Here is a 19,281-nt window from a genome sequence, read left to right as displayed (position 1 = left end):
GTCTTCACAGGCTATCCTTCCTGCGTAATCTCATCCACACCTGAGGCTGCAGCATACATGGAGAAAAGCAATGTAACATGGTAGTTAAAAGCATGGCCTCTGGGGCCAGGCCCCCCGGGTTCAAATCCTTGCCCTACCACTTCATTTCTGTATGACATCTACACTCCTACCAAGATGTACATCGTTATCCTCAACCCACCCCCTGGGGGAGCCACTGTTCTGATTTTTTCCACCATAGGTTTGTCTTGTTTATTTTAGAATTCATATAAATGGAATAAAGCAGGATGTGCTTTCATGTCTGGCTTCTTTTACTCACTGTGTCTTGAGATTTATTGTGTTGTTGTATGTATCTATAACGTGTCCTTTTTATTACTAGTATCTCATGGTAGAGATGTGCCACAGATGCTTTGTCCTTTAAAAAAAAAAAATGATAGGCACCTGAGCCACAGCCAGTTTTTGGCTCTCGTGAAGAAAACTACTATGAACATTCTTCGAATCTTTGTGTAACCATATGTTTTCACTTCTCTTGACTAAATAACTAAGAGTATAATTGCTGGGTCATAGAGTAGGTATATGCTTAATAGTTATGTAAGAAACTGCTATATATTACTCCAAAGTTATAGTACATTCCCAACACTGTAAGAGAATTCCTGTTGCTCTACATTGTCAGTAGCGTTTGGTTTTGTCAGTTTTTAAAAGTTAAACCGTTTTGGAGAATGTGGAGAATTATCTCACTGTGGTTTTAATTTGCATTTTCTTGATGACTGGAGATATTGAGCACTTTTCATGTGCTTATTGAGTATTCATACATGTTCTTTTATGAAGCATCTGTTCAAATGTTTTGTCCATTTTTAAAAATGAGGTGTTTTTATTATTACTATGTTATAGGAATTTTTATGTATCCTGAATACCAGTTCTTTGTGAGATCAATATTTTGCTTACTTTCTGGCTTACTTTTTCATTTTCTTAATGGTGTCTTTTGATAAACAGACGTTTTCAATTTTGATGTTTCCTTCATCAATTTGTTTTCTTTTATGGTTATTGCTTGCTTTCTATAACATAAATTTTTACCTACTTCCAAGTCAGGAAGATATTCTGTGTTTTCACTTAAAAACTTTATGATTTTAGCTGTTATGGCTTAGGTCTATGATTAATCTGAATTAATTTCTGCATATGATGTGAGGTAGGGATTGTGATTCACTTATTGTTCCAACACAATTTGTTGAAAAGATATTCCTTTCCCCAGTGGATTGCTTTGACATCTTCATCAAGATTAAATGACCTTTGGGACTTCCCTGGTCCAGTGGTCCAGTGGCTAAGACTCCGAGCTCCGAACGCAGGGGAACTGGGTTTGATCTCTGATTGAGAAACTAGATCCCACAGGCCAACTAAGAGTTTGCATACTGCAACACATGCTGCAATGAAGATCGAAGACCTCACGTGCCACAACTAAGACCCAGCACAAGCCAAATTTAAGAAAGCATTAGGAGACTTCCGGTCGGCTTGAGCATCGTGCGTTATTTGAATTCGTGTTTCCGCAGGTAAAACGTGGCTAAAAGTTTACGGAGTAAGTGGAAAAGGAAGATGCGTGCTGAAAAGAGAAAAAAGAATGCCCCAAAGGAGCTCAGCAGACTTAAAAGTATTCTTAAAATAGATGGTGATGTTTTAATGAAAGATGTTCAAGAGATAGCAACTGTGGTGGAACCCAAACATTGTCAAGAGAAAACACAGTGTGTAGTGAAAGATGAAACAGATGACATGAAAATGGAGACTGATATTAAGAGAAACAAAAAGACTCTTCTAGACCAGCATGGGCAGTACCCCATATGGATGAACCAGAGGCAAAGGAAAAGGCTGAAAGCAAAGCGAGAGAAAAAGAAGGGGAAAAGCAAAGTAAAAGCCATGAAGGCAGCAAAGGGTTTGACCTGGTAGACTCTAAAAACTTGAAAAATGCCACATGGGACGAATCTTTGATTAGAATGCATACATGGATTTCAGCTTCCACCAAATGAAAACTTTATTGCCATTTTTTTAACTTGGCCTTTTTCTTCAATTCAAGCCCAACATAACTCCTCAGATTTGGTAACTTGAATAAAATATTTTATTTGAAAAAAAAAAAAGAAAGCATTAAATGACCTTTAAGTGTGTTAGTCTATTTCTGGCTCTCTATTCTATCTCATGGATCTGTTTGTCAGACCTCATGCCGAACTATAGTGTCTTGATTATCATAGCCTACAAGTCTCAAAGTCAAGTAGTAAAGTCCTCTGGCATTGGGGAATTGTTTTTATTTGTCTGTTAGCATTGGGATTTTAAAAGCTCCCCAGTTGATTTAAATGTGCTGCCAAAATCTGAAAACTTGAGAACATTCTAATGAGAGCCACAGTTTCTAGACCCAGCTTTCCCTGTTACTATCGTCTAGGCCAACATGAAAAACGAATTAATATACTTGATCCTGCCTCTTTAGCCTGGAATCCTCTTCCTCTTCAGCTCTGTGGCTGGTGCACTAAGGGCTTCATCAATTTCTCACCTGGTTCCCCTCTACTTTCATTTATTTTTAACATTTATTTTTTATTTATTTGGCTGCATGGAGTTTTAGTTGTGGCACGTGGGATTTAGTTCCCTGACCAGGGATCGAACCCAGGCCCCCTGTATTGGGAGTGCGGAGTCTTAACCACTGGACCACCAGGGAATCCTCCCTCTACTTTCAGATAAAAATTCTAAGTCCTTAGTGTGGCTAAAATCACCTTTTGTGATTAGGCTCTCTGATACTTCATCCATTATCTTCCCCAACAAATACCTTAAGCTTCCACCATACCACATTTGCCTTAAGTGTTTCAAATTTCTTCATGCCTACATGTCTTTGCCTGTCCTGCAGCCTAAAACACCCTTTCCTTCTGTCATTGTTTGCCATCTCCTTCCTCTCTTTCAACACATAGCCTGGTATCATCCACTCTGCCCTGCTTTGACCCTCTTATCTGGGATAGGTATCCTGCCCTGGTTCCCATGGCCCTCTGTGCCGTGTGCCTTTATCCTAGGCATTAAGGTACTTTGTTGTAATTGTCAGTGATCTAGTTACTCAACCCCATTAACCTGCACACACCTTGAAGGCTGAGACTGCATGTTTTCACCTCATCTCTAGTGCCTACCAATGTAATTGGCACATATGAGGTACCTAATAAATGTTTTTTAAATGAAAGGAAACCGGGCTCCAACCTGCACTGTGATTTGAGGCAGATTCCTCAACTTTTCTGAGACTATTTCCATGTCTACAAACTGAAAATAACACCTATGCCACAAGGTAGTTGTAAAACTTAGATGAGGTAATCCATGTAAAATCTACTGCGTGGATTTGGTATGTGGAAAGTACTAAGAAATCTTGGTTCGCTTCCCATCTTCCAACAGACCCTTCCCATCTTTCCTGTTTACACTTCTTTATCTGACCGCTAGGTGGTGTCAGTCTCTGGCCTGACATTCAATTCCAGGGCTGCCCTCTTAATGCCCCCTTCTCAGTGCCTGTTACACTCGGACAGGAAAAGGAAAGTGGAAAGGAAAGTGAAGTCACTCAGTCATGTCTGACTCTTTGCAACCCCATGGACTATAGCCTACCAGGCTCCTCCATCCATGGGATTCTCCAGGCAAGAATACTGGAGTAGGTTGCCATTTCCTTCTCCAGGGGATATTCCCTGACCCAGGGATCAAACCCGGGTCTCCCACATTGCAGGCAGATTCTTTACTCTCTGAGCCACCAGGGAAGGAAAGGGACATGTTTAATAATCTGCTGGGAGATCTCAAAAAAAGGAGGTATTCTCTCCACCAATTTCTTTGCCTGCTGTCACCATTCTTGATAACCTGATCATGGATTGCACAGAATTAATTCCTCCTTGGTTTCCCCTATTTGGTTATAGTTCCGACCCAAGGATTTGAAGATGGAAAAAGCTTCTTTAGAGTAGAAGTAGGGAGAAAGAGAAGAAGTCGAGGCAGAGAGGGACTACATAATGGGTGCTATAGGAGAAATACGGAGACAATTCTTACAGTCACATTCCATTTGATGGTAATTATGATGGTCTCCTTTACCAGTGCAGACACCCCTAGCCCCTACTCTTGTAAGCTCACTCACCTAACAATCAAGAGGTCCTAACACTGTGTGGATACAAGTAAGTAAAGGGATACGGTTCCTGCCCATAGGGAGTTCATAGTCTGATGGTGGAACCAGAATCCCAAAATTAAGTGCCAAATTCTAGGTACTGAGGCTGTCTTGAGAGCAAGCTTGGTACAGGAGAGATGGGCAGAGTGAAAATAACAGGAGAGCCTTGCTGAGGAGGGTAGGAAGGAGCTGAGAGAAGAGCATAAGTAAAGGCTCAGGTAGAAATATGCATTCCATTGTCTTATAGTGACAACCTCAGCACTTCACACGTTGGAAATAACCCGAGTGCCCAACAATCCCAGTAGACTATACAGTATCCAACAAGGAGATCCCAAGTAGTCCATGTAAAGAGCAACCTAGGTGTGTGTGTACAATGGGAAAGGGATCAAGATGAGGTAATTGAGAAAAAGCAAGTTCCAGAATAGTATATACTTAATGAGCTGATTTGCGGTTTTAAAAGATGTTTATTTATATTTGTTTATTATTTATTTATTTTGGCTGCACCAAGTAGCTTGCAGCATCTTGGTTCCCTGACCAACAGCTGAACCCAGGCCTCTGGCAGTGAAAGCGTGGAGTCCTAACCACTGGACCACCAGGAAATTCTGTTTATTGTTTTTAAAAAATTTCTTGGAAGGAGACCCAGGGAACTCTTAATAGTGGTTATTCTGAGGGTGGGACTGAATGGGAGCGTGAAGTGTGGCAAGTTTACTTTTCACCTTGTACCTTCCTATACTCTGAGTTTTGCAACCACTAAGTATTATTTTTTTTTTTTTTTTACAATATAAAGTTAATAAAAATAAACACACAGTCATATCCAGGAGATAGCAGGGATTGGGAGGTAACAAGTGAGAAGTGTCCATGTGCTGGCTGAGGCCAGATACTGGAAGGCCAAGACTGGAAGAAGAGTTCACATGTAATCATTCTGTTGTCTATGGACACTCAGTACAGGTTCCCCAGTCAGGAAGAAACAGAGGAAGCAGTTTCAGAAAGATTCACCTGCATAAGAGAGGTATCAGGGAGAGCCGAGAAACAGGGCTGCCCCCCTCACAACCTTCTCAGGCTATGTATGGTCACTCCAGCTAGCTTTTTCCTTTCAAAGCTGCCTGAAGTCTGTTTCTTTTTTTCTTTGGGTGGTGCTGGGTCTTCGTTGCAACGCTTGGGCTTCTCTAGCTGCAGCGTGTGTGGGCTCTCCAGTTGTGGTGTGCAGGCTCAGTAGTTGCAGTGTGTGGGATCTTAGATCCCTGACCAGGGATTGGGAGCTCAGAGTCTTATCCACTGGACCATCAGGGAAGTCTGATTTTACGTGGTAAAGTCAATCTGAATTTACGTGGATGACAATATGGGGAAGGGGTTCTGGGGGAAGGAACCTAGTAAGTGTTCATTAAAAACCTTTAGTAAGTTCCTGCCATGTGACCCATGTTACGTGTTAGCCCATGGGGTCTGGATGAAAGGATGAATAAGACCCCACCCCGGACCAGAGAAACTCTGGCAGTGGAATGGAGGAAAAATCTGAGCTCTATTTCAAAGGAAAAAATGATAAGTCCTGAGCCCAGGTTTGCAAGATCGGTAGAGAAAGGCCCAGAAGACCGGTTGGCAAACAGTCTGAGGTTTCTGGCCCAGGAGACTAAAGGCAGGTGGCCTTGGCCCTGAGCAAAGCTCGCCTGGAGGAGCTCTGGTTTGGAGGAAAGGTCTAGCTGCTTCTGGATTCTTCTCTGGCTGTCGCTTCCCTCAACAGACAAGCCCTCCATGCTGCTCTGCTTTCTGCCAGGGCCCGACTGGAGTGAGGATGTGGGGCTTTTCCTTGACTAGAATTTTAAAAGGGAGAAGGGTGGCGCAAGCCTCCCTCAACTCTAACGTCAGTTTCTGGCAGCCAGCGTTGCTGGCTGTCTCCCTGACTCCGACTTCCAGACACCAGAAAGTCAGACACCCGAAGTACAGCGGTAAAACACCGCCCACAAAGGGGCAGTGGCCAGAAGCACAGTGTTGGGCTCTGGGAGCCGCCCGGCGCCCCGTGGACTCCGAGCTAGGAGTCCCTTATGCACTCTGGCTAGGACAAAGGTCCGGGACCCAGCAGACACCTCCTTAGAAGAACTCGAGGCCTGGAAACAGAGGTCCAAGAGTCCCTCATCTTATTCCAAATCCCCGTTGCTCGGAATCTAAAACCCCGACTTGGTGTAAAGCCAGTCAGAAGGTATAAAAAAACAAAACACCAAACAAAAAAATAAATGAGCCCCGACCTCTTGGGACGAAGCGGGGTGGACCTTCCTCAACCCCACCCGCTGGTGACTCACCTCTCTCCTAACCAGGGCCTGCCCCTCCCGCGCCCAGTGCCAGGCGAGCAGGACAGGGCGGGTGCTAAGGTGGGCTCCATCCCCAAGCCCTAGGCAGGCGGACAAGCTGCGGCGTGTCCCCGCGGGTGTCCCTGTTTACGCCAAGCCCTGGCGCGAGGTGGGGGCGGTCCTTCTCGGCCCCTCCCCCACCCCGCCCCCCTCCGCCGCAGGCCCCAATCCGGGTCCGGGTCTGACAGTCTCCAAATCAAAGCTCAGCCTCTCCCTGCATCTTCCCCACGGTCTGGCGGCCCCCAGGCGGCCCCCAGCCCGCCCCCACCCCAGGCAGGGGAGTCACAGTCAGGGTACCTCCAGGAGATCAGGCCTCGGTCCACACCTCCCGATCTTAGATCCCCAGACGGGGCCTGAAATCCTAGGGCGAGACACCGAGTTTCAAAGCCAAGCGAAGCGGCTCAGCTCTCCTCGCCCCCTGCCCAATCCCTCTCGCCCCTTCAGTTCTCGAGCGCCAGGCAGAAGGGCCCAGGCAGGGGAATGGGCACTCCAGGCACAAAACCAGCCAGCGGGGCCCCAGGAACCCCCGCTCTCGGACCCCTTGCCAGAGCTCCAAATCTTGTCGCTCCTCTGACTCCCCCTCCCCAGGGCAGCGCGCCAAATCGGCGCATGCGCACTCGCAGGATTGCCGCGTAGCTCTTTCTCCCCCCCCCACCCCTCTTTTTCTTTCCCCGCCCCTTCTCTCCCTCCCTCCTCTCCCGGTCCCCTCCCTCTCCACCCCCCCCTCACTCAGCCCGCCCCGCGGCACCTCAGTCCCGAGAACAGTGGTGCGAGCTCCAGGTCCGTGCACTGAGGAGGCGGAAACGAGGGGAGCCCCCAGAGCTTCATCAGGCCCCTTCCAAAGGCTCCCCAACCCGGTCCACGCCCCCCACCTCCCCACCCCGCCTCCTCCCAATTGTGCATTTTTGCAGCCGGAGGCGGCTCGGAGATGGGGCTGTGAGCTTCGCCCCGGGAGGGGGAAAAAGAGGAACGGAGAGAAAAACAGGGGGTGAAGGGTTTGGATTTGGGGGCAGAGAGTGCAGCCCCGTCTGCAGGCCCTCTCCGAGGGGGTTCGAACTCTACATCCTCTCCCACGCCCCTGGTGCGCTTTGCTGAAGGATAGGATAAGAATAGAGGAGAAGGGAGGAAGGAGGAAAAAGGGGGGCCCCCCAATTGGGGGGGGCGACGGCGAGAAGTAACAGGACCAGAGGAGAGGGGGCTGCTGCTTGCATCAGCCCACACCATGCTGACCCCGCCGCTGCTGCTGTTGCTGCCCCTGCTCTCAGCTCTGGTCGCGGCCGCTGTCGACGGTGAGTGAGATTCCGCGGCCCCCTTGGACCCCTGGGGACACCCACTCCCCAGCCCCCACTCCTGCGTTCGGATGGGAAAGGGAATCGCGGGAGGGGGTGCCTTTTGTTATCCCAGTCCAGCTGACACTGCAGCGGCCCAGCTGGGGGCGGGGATGGGGGTCCAATTTGGAGGATGGGGGCCTTGGGCAAATGATGCTTCTGGGACACCCCCCTTCAGCCCAAACAAAGAGCAGAGGCCTGGGAAGGGAGAAGAGGGACCCCCCCCCCTGTTTTCTGATCTAGAGGCCTTCTCCTATCTCTGTTCGGGGAGGGCCTCCGCCTCCCCTACATCCTCTACCCCCCCACCTCCATCTAAATTGTAAAGGAATCTGGATTTGCAATGTACTGGCTGCGAAAGGAGGCGGGGGTCCTTTTGCAGTGGGCTCTGAATCTGGAAGGGGGAGACGGGTCGGGGTGCCCTGCTGGGCAGAGGGCAGGCTAGACGGGGACTGGCTTTGGGTCGGGAGAGGGAGGGCCACGGGAAGGCCCCCTACTTGGGTGTGGAATCTGGGCCCTTGGAGACCGGGCTTGGAGGCCTGAGTCCAGGATTTAGCGGGCTGCCAGCCTGGGTTCCGAAATGAGCACTTCCCCCTCTCAGGGCCTCTGTCAGTAGCCTGGAAAGAGCTGTATTGGGGGGTGTAGCGGGTGGGGGCAGGCGAAGCTATATGACTTTGAATTTTCCTTCTTAATTCCTGGGAGCTTTGAGATGAAAAAACGTCAGATGTCATCACTGGGGAAGGGGACTGGAGAATGGCCTGGAATGCTGAGGTGGGAGGGTGGAGGAAGGCTGCTCTCTCCCTGACTTCTGGCTTGATCACAGTTTGGACTGAAAGGAGAGCTGGAGGTTGGATGGGGGTTATGTTATGCCCCCACCCCTAATTCCCTGCTCCTTAGGTAGATGTGTTTATTTCTCGCCACCATTTCCCCTCCTCCCCTCATACACACACACTTTGTATATTGCAGTTAGCTTTGGTCTAGAACTGTGTCCTTTTGGAGAAACGGGGTGCCCTCTTGCTTTTTTTTTAGTGTCAGCTATTTTCCCTCTTACTTGTGAGTCACTGGTTCAAGTCTTGCTCAAGCTTTGGGCTGGGGTCACGGGGTTGGGCTGGACTGGGCCCCTGATTTGAGTAGGGATGAGATCTGATCCATTCCCGTCACTTTAATCTTCTCATCCAGGGAAAAAAATCTGCACCCAATGCCATCATGTACCCCTCCTCCATCTTCTCAATTCTGCCAGATTGGGATTGGGAAAGTTTTTCTCTGAAACTGGATTAACTCTTCCCCTCCCCCCAACTTGCTTCAGTTGGGAGGAGGGTTAGGGGGACAGGAAATATATAGGACAGTATATTCAGTAGCTCTCAATTATGCCATCTTGGGGACTCTGTCCACCTACCACTCACCCCACATGGAGAAGAGGAAAGAAGCTATGTCCGGAATACCCTTCAGACCAGCCCTTGCCTGTGATTTCCTCAGTTATGGGTGTTGTTTCCTCTTGTTCTTAACCCTGTGAAGTGAGAGGGGAAACTGAGGCAGAGAGCTCTGGAAGGGATAGAAAAGCATTTTAAGAGAGAAAGAGTGATGCATCAAGAACCCCACGATGGAAGGAGGATGTAGTTAGGCAGAAAGAAGAGGGGGTCTCTGTGGAAAGCAGAAAAGGGCCCCAGCCCAGTCAGGAGTCGCCCCAGGGAGCTTCACCCCTCGGGTAATTAATTACCCCACCTAGTTGGTGGGTGGTGAGTAGAGGAGGGAGAGTGTTTTCCTTAATGGTCTCCCACCCTTTTGTAAGTTTCCACCCAGCCCACAGCTGTAACCCCAGCTCAAACCAAACGCTATCCAAAGTCCTGGGCAACTCTTTGAGACCCCACAGACTGTAGCCTGTCAGGCTCCTGTGTCCATGAGATTTTCCCAGCAAGGATACTGGAGTGGGTTGCCATTTCCTCCTCCAGGGGCTCTTCCCGACCTAGGGATCGAATCTGCATCTCCTGCATTGCAGGCGAATTATTCACCGATGAGCCACCAGAGAAGCCCCTAGGGAGAGGACCCCTCCCCAAACTCACATTACTGTTCTCACCTTTGGAATAGGAATATGACTCATGCAGAGTGGGAATATTTCCCACTCTGGGGAATGGGAAAGGGAGACTGCACAGACCTGTAGGGCCAACGTCGACCAGGACCGCCCAGGGGTTCCTGTATCCTACCCTTGCCCTCATGCCTCGGGCCCACAGACCCAGAACTTTCTCCTTCGTTTCCCGAGAAGGGCACGTCCTGGCTCCAGCTTACCTCCCTCAGTGTCTAACCTTCCTTCCTGCTACTGGCTCGCATGGACCCTGCTGCTTTGCCTTCAGGGGAGCAGCCCTAGGTCCTTCTCCAGCACTTCTGCCTTCTCTGTTGCACCTGAACCCAGTCCCCAGGGCCCTCTTCTCTTTGGGGAGCGATGTCACTCCTTGCTAGTAGACAGAACTGGGTCTACTTGCTTCCTGGGAGGCTGGAGAAACAGATGGACTGGGGTGTGAGAAGAGAGGTCATTGAGGTCTCTGCTGAGATTAGGAAGATTTTGTAGTGGGGAGGGCTGGCTGCCTCCCTGTCTCCTACCCGTCTCCACATACCCCCTTGAGCCAGTATATTACCTGTTATCAGACAAGCTGGACAGTGAACTGAGTTATGAGGCTGAGCCTTCTGGCTCTGTGAGAGATGGTTCCAAACTCCTTTCTCCCCTGGTCAGACCCAGATGCCTGACTATCTCCCCTCACCCTTGTCTTTCAAACCAGGGATGTGAGGACATTGATTTGGGGATGGAGGTATATTTTGATGTTTGAGGCTGCTTCTCAAGACTTCCTTTTCTCCCAATCTTAGCTAGCCCCCTTCCTCCATTTTCTCTATTATTTTCCCGGGGTGGGGGGTGCTGGCCGGAGCCAGATCCTGTCCAAATCCCCTTCCCACCCCCGACTTTTCAAAAGTCCTTTGGGAAGCCCTTCCTTACCAAGTCTAACTTTCTTTCCTCCTGCTATAGCCTCAGCCTTTGCATATCACAACCCCAAGCTTAAGGCTTATTACCCGCCTCTGTAGTCTCCTCTCAGCCCCTGCCCCCAGCCCTATGTAAGCTCTCCAGCATCCAAGTCCTCCAGCTCTTGATGTGGGCTCCTCACCCTTGGGCAATCTGAATGCAGTGGGACCATGCAAGTGTCCCTGACCTGGTGGAGCTGAGTGCTGGGTGTGTTTGGAGCATCTTGACCCACCCCACTGTGTTCAGTCCCAGATTTCAGCCCAGTTTCTAACAGGATCCCACATTGTTTGGAGAAGGAAGTAGTTGGCTCTGGGATTGCTTCTGGTGCAGTGGCCCCAGGCCCCAGTGTAAAGCCTCCCTGGGAAAGAGGCGAGGGACAGTGGGGGGCAGTATTTACCCCTCTTGCACCCCAGGGGAGATGAGGGTCTCTCTGAGGCCTTGGCCTCCCGTCGTCGAAGAGCTTCCATCTTCCTTCCTTGCACCCTCCCAATTCTGTGGGAGGCAGTGGCCCCTATTCTGAATTTGCCTGGGGTCAGACAGTGCTAGGGCAGGGACTCCACTTGCCTGAGTAAAAGTACATGCTTCCCCACCCTGAATCTCAGGGATGATTTTCACCGGGTTCATCCCAAGACAACTGTGTCATTATCTTGGCAACCTCCGGGCTGAGAACCTCTTCCTAGGTTTTTCCCTCTGTCTATCATTGGTATGTGCTGTCTTGGCCTCCAAGAACCTCTGTCTCTCATTCTCCTAGCTCATCTCTCTTATCTCATCTTTCTCTCCTCCCGTTGTGGCGTTCTCTGCCCAGTCTCTCTCAGTCTCTGTGTCACGCTTTGTCTCTGCCTGTCTCCATCCACCTCCATCCAGGCCTCTTGGTATCCCAAAAGCTATCTGGGAGCAGAAATCTCTCCTGGGCTCTCCCACGTGCTCGCCATTTTGGAGTTGTTATTCCCCTCTCAGGCCAAACTGGGAATCTCCATTTCAGCAGTGAAAGTTCTCCCTCCGCTTTCTTCCAAGTTCCTCTCTCTTTTTCCCCCTCCACTAATTTGGGAGAGAATGTTTCTGGAAGAAGGGAACTTGATACCCTTTGTGGGTTGAGTAAGAGAGAGAATGCAGATAATTCAGAAAGGAGGAGGGGGGTTAGACTTCTGGCAGAACTTCCTCATGACTTGAGAACTGGAGAGAGGTGTGGGGAATGGGTCAGGAGCTTAGAGCTTTTATTTCTATAGCTGTGTGTACAGGGGGCTGGGGGTAGGTGAAGAGGGCTTCTGAAGGCCTCGTGAGAGATATGCTGACCTCCGGAGGCATTTGAGGGGTCTGGATTTTACTTGTGGGGGTGGGGGGGAGCGTGGAGGAAAAGATGGTGGGGAGGTCAGGCTAATGTCCTGCTGAGTCAATATTGACTCAGGATGGAGGGGGAGACCCTCCCCCTCCCCCCGGCAGCCCAAGCCATCCTGTCTGTCTGTCCAGGCCGCAAAGCAGAGGCCCAGACTCAGGAATGACAAAAATGTGTCTGAGCCTCACTGAGCTGTGGGGAAGGAGCCACCGGGTAACACCCAAAATACATAAAATTCAGTGAAAAGCTCTCGGTTTGGGCCTGGGAGGCCCCAGCCGCTCCACCCCGTATGTTTGAAAGTTTAGATTCCTGCAGGCTCTGGCCCCCCACTCCCTGGCCACCCCCTGGCTCCTCTGTTCCCTTAGCTTTATCATGTGGTTCCTTTTAGAAAACATCTCCCAATACACAGCCTGTCTCTCCCTCTGCTGTGTCTGCTCTTGAAAAGGGCCTCAGGGTTCTCCTTCACCCTTACCCTGCCTCAGGTCTCCTGGGTCTTTAGGAAATCTCACCCCCCTCTCTTCCTCTCCTTGTCTGCTCCCAAGGGATCAAAGGATGGGTCCCCTCCTCTGGAGAAGTCTCCTTCAGGGCTCTGCTTTCTTGTCACCCTCTCTTCTCTGCTCAGGCACCCTTGCCACCCTTCCCCACCCTGCCCCCAAGGTCTCAGAATGGGACAGGACGACAGCCAAGGCTCAAGCAGGGCAGTGGGGTCCGTGTTGTGTCTGGATGCACACCCAACCCTACACCTCCTGTTCTGGCTCCAGCTTGGTGGCCCTGGGGGCCGTGGCTGGGCTGGGTGCCTGGGTTTAGGGGGGGCAGGGGTGTTGGCCAGAGTTAGCATGGCGGTCACATTCATCTCCGGGCAAAGCTGAGAACAGACGGCCCCTGTGTCCTGGCGTTCTCTCTGCAACCTAACTCGCTCTCCCTCTGTAGTTCTCTCCTGCTTCTTTTCCCTCCTCTTTTCCCTCTCCTGTCCTGTTCTTATCCCTTTCCATCTTCTCCACCATCTCCCCTCCTCTCTGAGGAGCCTTGAAGACCAGGGCCACCTCCTGTAATTCCCATCCCCACTCCCAGTGCCAGAGGACCCTGCCATTTCCCTTTTTCTTCCTTCTGCTCCGCTGTCATGGCCAGTAAGAAACCACCTGTTCAGTTACTAATTGCTCTATGCCTCAGTTTCCTCATCTGTATGTGGGGATTGCAACAGTAGCCACATCACAGGGTTTGAGGATCTAAATGAGTTAATATGTACAAAGTGTCTCAGCCCAGATGCTGACACAGAGTGACCATGTTGAAAAGTGTTAGCTCATATCCTTAGGAACCCCCAGATCTCCCGAGGGGCAGGAGCCAGGGGAGTCCACTAGTTGCTCCCTAATGTAGGGCTGTGTTGTTCCCTCATGTGGGGCCACCTAGCTGGGTTTTCTGGGTGCTGGCATCAGACACAGAAGGCTCAGCTGAGGAGAGTGGGGTTGGCTGCAGGGTCTAAGCAGATTACAGGTTTCCAACCCCATCCCCACTGCAACACCCTCCACCTCTGAATGAGGCTTCCCTTGGCCCATGTAGACTGCCCCAAAGTAGGTTATTTGTTCCTTTCTTCCCCTTTCCCCATGAAGGAAATCAAAGACAGGCCTTAGCCTTCAAACTCAGGTCTTTTCTCCACCATCCCTGACAGAAAGGAAGTTCTTCCCGCATCTCTCAGGTCCTTGTGCTGCCCTGGCCCCTAGGAGACGTGCGCCCAGTCCCCTGCCCTGGGCCGGAGGGGTCTGCTGTGGGCCAGGGCCCGGGGCGGGGGGGCTCCTCTTCCTTTCACTCCCCATCCCCCACTCCCCTCCCTCGCAAGAGCACATCTGGTTTGTGAATCTCTCTCATTCCAGCTTTCGGAGTTTGCCAGCTGCTGTTTCCTCTGTCGAGTTCAGGCCAAAAATGGGGGTGGGGGACAGCGAGGGGACAAAGTGAGGGCCAAAGCAGGGGGGATCTGGCCGGGATGTGGAATAGAGGGGAGATTGGAGTGACCAACCAGTGACCTCAGGCCTGGTCTGTGAGTTCTACCCCCAGGGAGGAGTGGGGGCATGCACTACTAAATCCAGGTGGGGGCAGGGATGGGCATGGGGACCTTTCTGGGCTCCAAACAGCCCATCTGCCTCTGAATCCCATTCCAGCCCCCTCTACCACCGTCCCCCCTCCCCAGCCCATCTCGGCCAGCCAGGGGGAAAGGACCGTTCTCTGGCATGCTAACTAGGCTGCCTAGCAGTTTCCCCGGGAAGACCTCACAGCTGGCCCAGTGGGGCAATGAACTCAGCATTATCCGCCTCCTCAAGGGGCCTTTATTCCCTGCTCAGGGTGGGGGGCAGGGGAGGGGGCTCCAGGGTGGGGGGCCTAGCCAGGCCATCCTTGATGTGTTTCCTGAACTTGGCTCTCACCCTGGCCAGGGGCCTGAGCGCAGTCCCCTCTGCCAGAGATGGGGGTTAGGGAGGGAGGACGTGTTCCCAGTATGGCTCCCCTCAGAGTCCATCCCTCCCTGCTCAGAGCCCTGACACACTTTCCTTCTGCTCCGTCCCAGCCCTGAGCTTACTCTGCCCTGCTGTCTTCCCGGGGTGCCATGGCTCCTGAGGGGCCACCCCACCCCTCCCGGCACCCCAGTGCCTAGTGCACCGTCTGGCACAGAGCTGGGCTCTGGTGCGTGACAGCTGAAGAGAAACGGGATTGACACAGATTGAAGAAGAGGCAATGAAGGGCTGGGAGACTGGGGGGCGGCAGTGAAGGAGGGGGGACTTGCCTTCCTGAGGAGGACATGGTGACAGGGTTGGGAGGAATAGTGCCTGAGAACCTCTCAGTGGGAATGGGGAGACTGGTGTGAACTGGCTGCTTAACAGCTTAGAGTCGGCTAAACTGGTCTGAGTCCTGATTGTGACATTTGCCTGCTGGGTGACCCCACATTCTCTGAGGTTCGGTTTCCTCATCTGGGAAATGGTATTAGTCGTACCTAATTTGTCATATTGTGGAGAGGATTGAATGCGATGATACATGGAAAGAACTGGTTGATCACACACTTCCCGGCACATACTGAGGTAACAATGAGAGTTAGTGTTATCATGTTTAATGCATCCCTGGAGAATGAGGTAAGAGAATGGGGTGGGCGTAGAGAGCAGATGGTGGGGTGAGGGATTAGGGCAAAGAAGAGGTCCTTGGATATAGGAACTTCTTGGGTTGGCTGGGCTGAAACCAGCTCCTGCAGGTCACCCCAGCCATCCCCCTGCCTCGGCTCTCCAGCCCTGTCGTCCTGAGCAGTCTTAGGTGCCTCATAACTCCGGGCATCCGCAGTTAATATGTACAAAGTGTCTCAGCCCAGATGCTGACACAGAGTGACCATGTTGAAAAGTGTTAGCTCATATCCTTAGGAACCCCCAGATCTCCCGAGGGGCAGGAGCCAGGGGAGTCCACTAGTTGCTCCCCTGTCACCCTCTCTTCTCTGCTCAGGCACCCTTGCCTGAGGGCATCCGCAGGGAGGCTGTGTGTTTAGAGAATGGAGGTGGTGGCAGAACTCCTCTGTTGATACCTTCTCTGAGACACCCTTGTGCCAAGGGCACCCCAAACGCACGTCCCGTCTGGGGAGGGACTGGTGGTTAGGAGTTGGAGATGTGTGGGGTGATGTGTTCCAAGGACCAGGAGTGTCCCAGAGGGTGAAGGAGTAAAGAGGTTAGTAAAGACCAGCTCTGGACCTCTAGTGGGATGGAGGAGATAAAGAGAAAACATGTCAAAAACCTAAATGCCCCATCACTCTCAGTCAGCAGAGCAGGGGCTGCTGTTGTCTGACCAGAGTATCAGAGAACACAAGGGCTTTGGCCCTGAGAGCTGGGAGAGCGCACACCCAACGGGCAGCCTGCAGGACTGAGTCAGGCGGCAGTAGTGTGCTCCCCGCATTCTTCCCCTCCCCCATCTCAGGTACACAGTGTTCCAGGAGTGACCCCTAGCCCCTGCCCGCTACCCCTGCTCCACACATGAACGTGGGTTAGAGTCTGGGCCAGATGGAGACTGCTGCTGCCTGAGGAAGGAGGAGGAACCCTTGAGGGCTTTCAGACCGTAGAGCTGGCCTCCACCCCTATTCACACCCCTGTTTTCTTCCCTTGCCCCTAGTCCCTAAGACTTGCAGCCCCAAGCAGTTTGCCTGCAGAGACCAGATCACCTGTATCTCGAAAGGCTGGCGGTGTGATGGTGAGAGGGACTGCCCGGATGGATCTGATGAGGCTCCCGAGATTTGTAAGTACCTTTTCTGGATCCCTCCCCCCATCACTGATTTATCCCTTTTCCTTTTGGCCCAGGCAGTCTGGGGTGAAGACAGTTGAGCTCGAGCCTGGTGTGGACCTTGCTCTGATTGTTTGTACATGACACAGCTAAAACTGTCCAACTGTCCTCCCCCTGCTCTTCAAAGAGCCCAGCAAGGTGTTTGGTGTGCTCAAAAATGAGCTTCTTCAGCCGCTGTACCCCCCTCAGCCTGCCAGAGACCATGTTCTCTGGGCTGACAGCTTTGCTGGAAGGTTCCCCTCCCTTCTGGCTCCTCCCGCTTCTTCCCACCTCTGAGCCTCCTGATCCTTGATGGGTGCCCCTGGGTCTTGCTGGGTCCCCTTCCTGTCCTCAGGTTCCCAGGCCAAAGGCCACTGGCTCTGGCTCAATCTCTGCACCAGAAGCCCCACCCCTGAGCATTTCCCGCCCTCCTCCCTCCCCCCTACCCTCAGAAAGTGGTGTAATCAGAGGCAGCTGTTTAAACTGGGAGAAAGGTCCCCACCCAGCCTTTACCCTGCCAGTGGGGGGTGGAGAACTTGCTGGCGGGACCCTGGAGTCCTGGGCAGCTGGCAAAGTCTCCGCCTTCAGAGCCTCTCCCCTGCTGGGCTAGTCTGGGCAGGGGTCTGGGGACCCTGCATTCTTAGGTCTTTCTCTGTTCTCTCTTGGGGTTTATCCTGTCCCAGCCCCATCTCCACACCCTCACTCATAATTATTAGCGATAATTTCAGGGCCAGAAAGGGAACCACTAGTTCTCTCTGCCTCACCTTGATACCCTGCTCTGGAGGTGTGGGAGCCAGGGATAGTCTACAAGTGTTTCTATGGTGGCTCAGCCTGGAGTGTCTGCTTGTCTCAGGCCACCTTTATGTCCCACATTTCGGACCCCAGTGTTTGGTGTTGAGGATAAAGAAAACCATGCAGAGGGGCCAGCTCTGGCTCTTTTTATCCATGCTTCCTTTAGTTTGATGCAGATATACATATCCGCTCACTGTCCCCACTCATGCACACTCCTGGACCCATCACACTCACACTCAGCTGCTCCCGGGGCCTGACTCACTCCCCCTACCCTGCCGACATACACACACAGAGGCAGACGCTGGCACAAACACATTCTTGCAGCACGCAGAGTCACCACTCTGAAATGGGGATGCAGAGACATAACCTGCACTCAGACAGATGCCCCAGACACTCACACACAAACCCAGACTTGCTCCCGAGAGGACCTGGAAATGTACATACTGAGGCTGGCAGCACCGGCATATGTGGAGATTCACAGATTCACCCTCACTCCACACCACTCTCCCATTGTTTTTTGTTTGTTTTTGCCAGTGCGCATTTTATACTTCCAGTTGGAACTGGTCACATTTCAAGCGCTGAATAGCCATGTATGATGCTTCATATTGTAAAGTGCATTTCTAGAAGACTTGGTCCAGCTCCCTGCCCAGGCTCTGTGACCCAGGATGTTATGGGAAGGAGGGGTGCTTTGTCTCCTGGTGTAGAATGTGGAAGCCTCAGGGTCCACAGCATGGGGGCATCTGGGGAGTGGACTCTTTGCTGAAACCTAGTTATCCCCTCCACCTGGTGGCTCCCAGGTGTGGCTACTATTGGGAGTAGCATAGATGAGCCTGAGGTTGAAGAGTCTAACAGGCCTTAGGCCTCCTGAGATCTAACAATTGCAGGTGCCTGAAACCCCAGTCTCAGTTCTCCAGCCCCTCCCCCAGTGAGTAGCTGGCAAGACAGCCTCTGTAGCCAGCATGCCCACACCAACCTTTCCATCTGCCCCCAGGTCCACAGAGTAAGACCCAGCGATGTCAGCCAAACGAGCACAACTGCCTCGGCACCGAGCTGTGTATTCTCATGTCCCGCCTCTGCAACGGGGTCCAGGACTGCGCGGACGGCTCGGACGAGGGGTCCCACTGCCGAGGTAAGGGCTCTTCCCCTCTGCTCTCCCAGGTGGATGCTGCGAGTTCTCCACCGAGCACCTGATGGGTCTGGAGGCCTGCCGTCTGAGCACCATCTGCACACTGTCCTTGTACTGCAAAGGGGATGAGGCCTGGTCCTGCTGCCCTGTGCCCTGGACACTTCCCTGGCTGTGTGTGCTCACATGTGTCACTACCCCTCTCCAGTCCCCAGTTTCCCACCTATGAAACGAGAGCTTTCTACTAGATCAGCATTTTCATACTTTTTTATTTTTGTAAACAGTGGGGTTGTTTCTTCACACAGTTTCCTATATGGAACCTGAGTATCAGCGGAGACAAGCAGATGCTGTCACAGAAGCAGGGGCGGTGGGGAGGTCTGGAGCTTTGTTGCCTGCCTCCCCTGCCAGGGCCCCCAAAGTCATCCCCCGGGAAGGGCAGTCTTTGAGGCTCTTGGAAGCTGCTTCATGGGAAGGGCTCCCCCCCGTCCCCCAACTGAGGAGGGAACTTTAGGACAGTAGGTCAGACTTCCTTCCCACCTGCATCTCAGGTCCACTAGCTCTGCAGTTCTTCTGCTAGAGACCCTCCTGTCCCGGGGGAGTCTGGATCTCATGTGAGGATGGGAGAGATTCCCGGGGATGGGGGTTAGAGGGGGAGGAAGCTCAGGCCTGCACCTCAGGGAATAGGAACTTCTACTGCCCTCAAGATCTGGGCCTGGAACAGGAAGCTGGCTTTGTGAGGCCCTAGGCAAGCCCCCGGGGGTGGAGACCCTGTCCTGTGTCTGTAATGCGTGTCAGAAAACATCTGCCTGTGGGAAGAGACACATCTGGATCCTGTTCACTGAGGGCAGGGAGTTTGTGGAAGATTTTTATCCTTTTCCTTTGGTTGAGTCTGCATGTTTTTGTCAGAAGCTCCTGGAATGGGATGTAGAATGTGGGCCTAGGG

At 52.0% G+C, this 19,281-nt stretch overlaps 1 protein-coding gene, 1 long non-coding RNA gene and 1 pseudogene across 3 annotated transcripts in view; 2 read left to right on the top strand and 1 right to left on the bottom strand.

Moving 5' to 3' along the window:
• The first annotated feature begins 1,545 nt into the window (after positions 1-1,545).
• On the top strand, positions 1,546-2,001 carry LOC145545670 (protein LLP homolog pseudogene; annotated as a pseudogene).
• A 3,133-nt stretch (positions 2,002-5,134) lies between these two features.
• LOC145546712 (uncharacterized) lies at positions 5,135-7,325 on the bottom strand. Its single transcript, XR_014083163.1, has 2 exons — positions 7,232-7,325; positions 5,135-6,844 (listed from the first exon to the last, which is right to left on the bottom strand). It is a non-coding gene; the product is annotated as an uncharacterized LOC145546712 (long non-coding RNA).
• The window catches only part of LRP1 (LDL receptor related protein 1), a 79,876-nt gene continuing 67,809 nt past the window's right edge, over positions 7,215-19,281 (top strand). For both annotated transcript variants that reach the window (XM_081594339.1, XM_081594338.1), the window contains exons 1-3: positions 7,215-7,772; positions 16,277-16,399; positions 18,207-18,344. In XM_081594339.1, coding sequence (XP_081450465.1) covers positions 7,706-7,772; positions 16,277-16,399; positions 18,207-18,344 — 328 coding nt within the window. In that variant the 5' untranslated portion in view covers positions 7,215-7,705. The remainder of the gene's footprint in view (positions 7,773-16,276; positions 16,400-18,206; positions 18,345-19,281) is intronic.

This window comes from Giraffa tippelskirchi, chromosome 4 (assembly GCF_054371585.1).
Source record: "Giraffa tippelskirchi isolate mGirTip1 chromosome 4, T2T-mGirTip1v1.2.pri, whole genome shotgun sequence".
NCBI classification, from domain to species: Eukaryota; Metazoa; Chordata; class Mammalia; order Artiodactyla; family Giraffidae; genus Giraffa; species Giraffa tippelskirchi.
The sequence above is the reverse complement of the archived record's forward strand: the minus strand, read 5'-3'. Positions and strand labels throughout refer to the sequence as shown.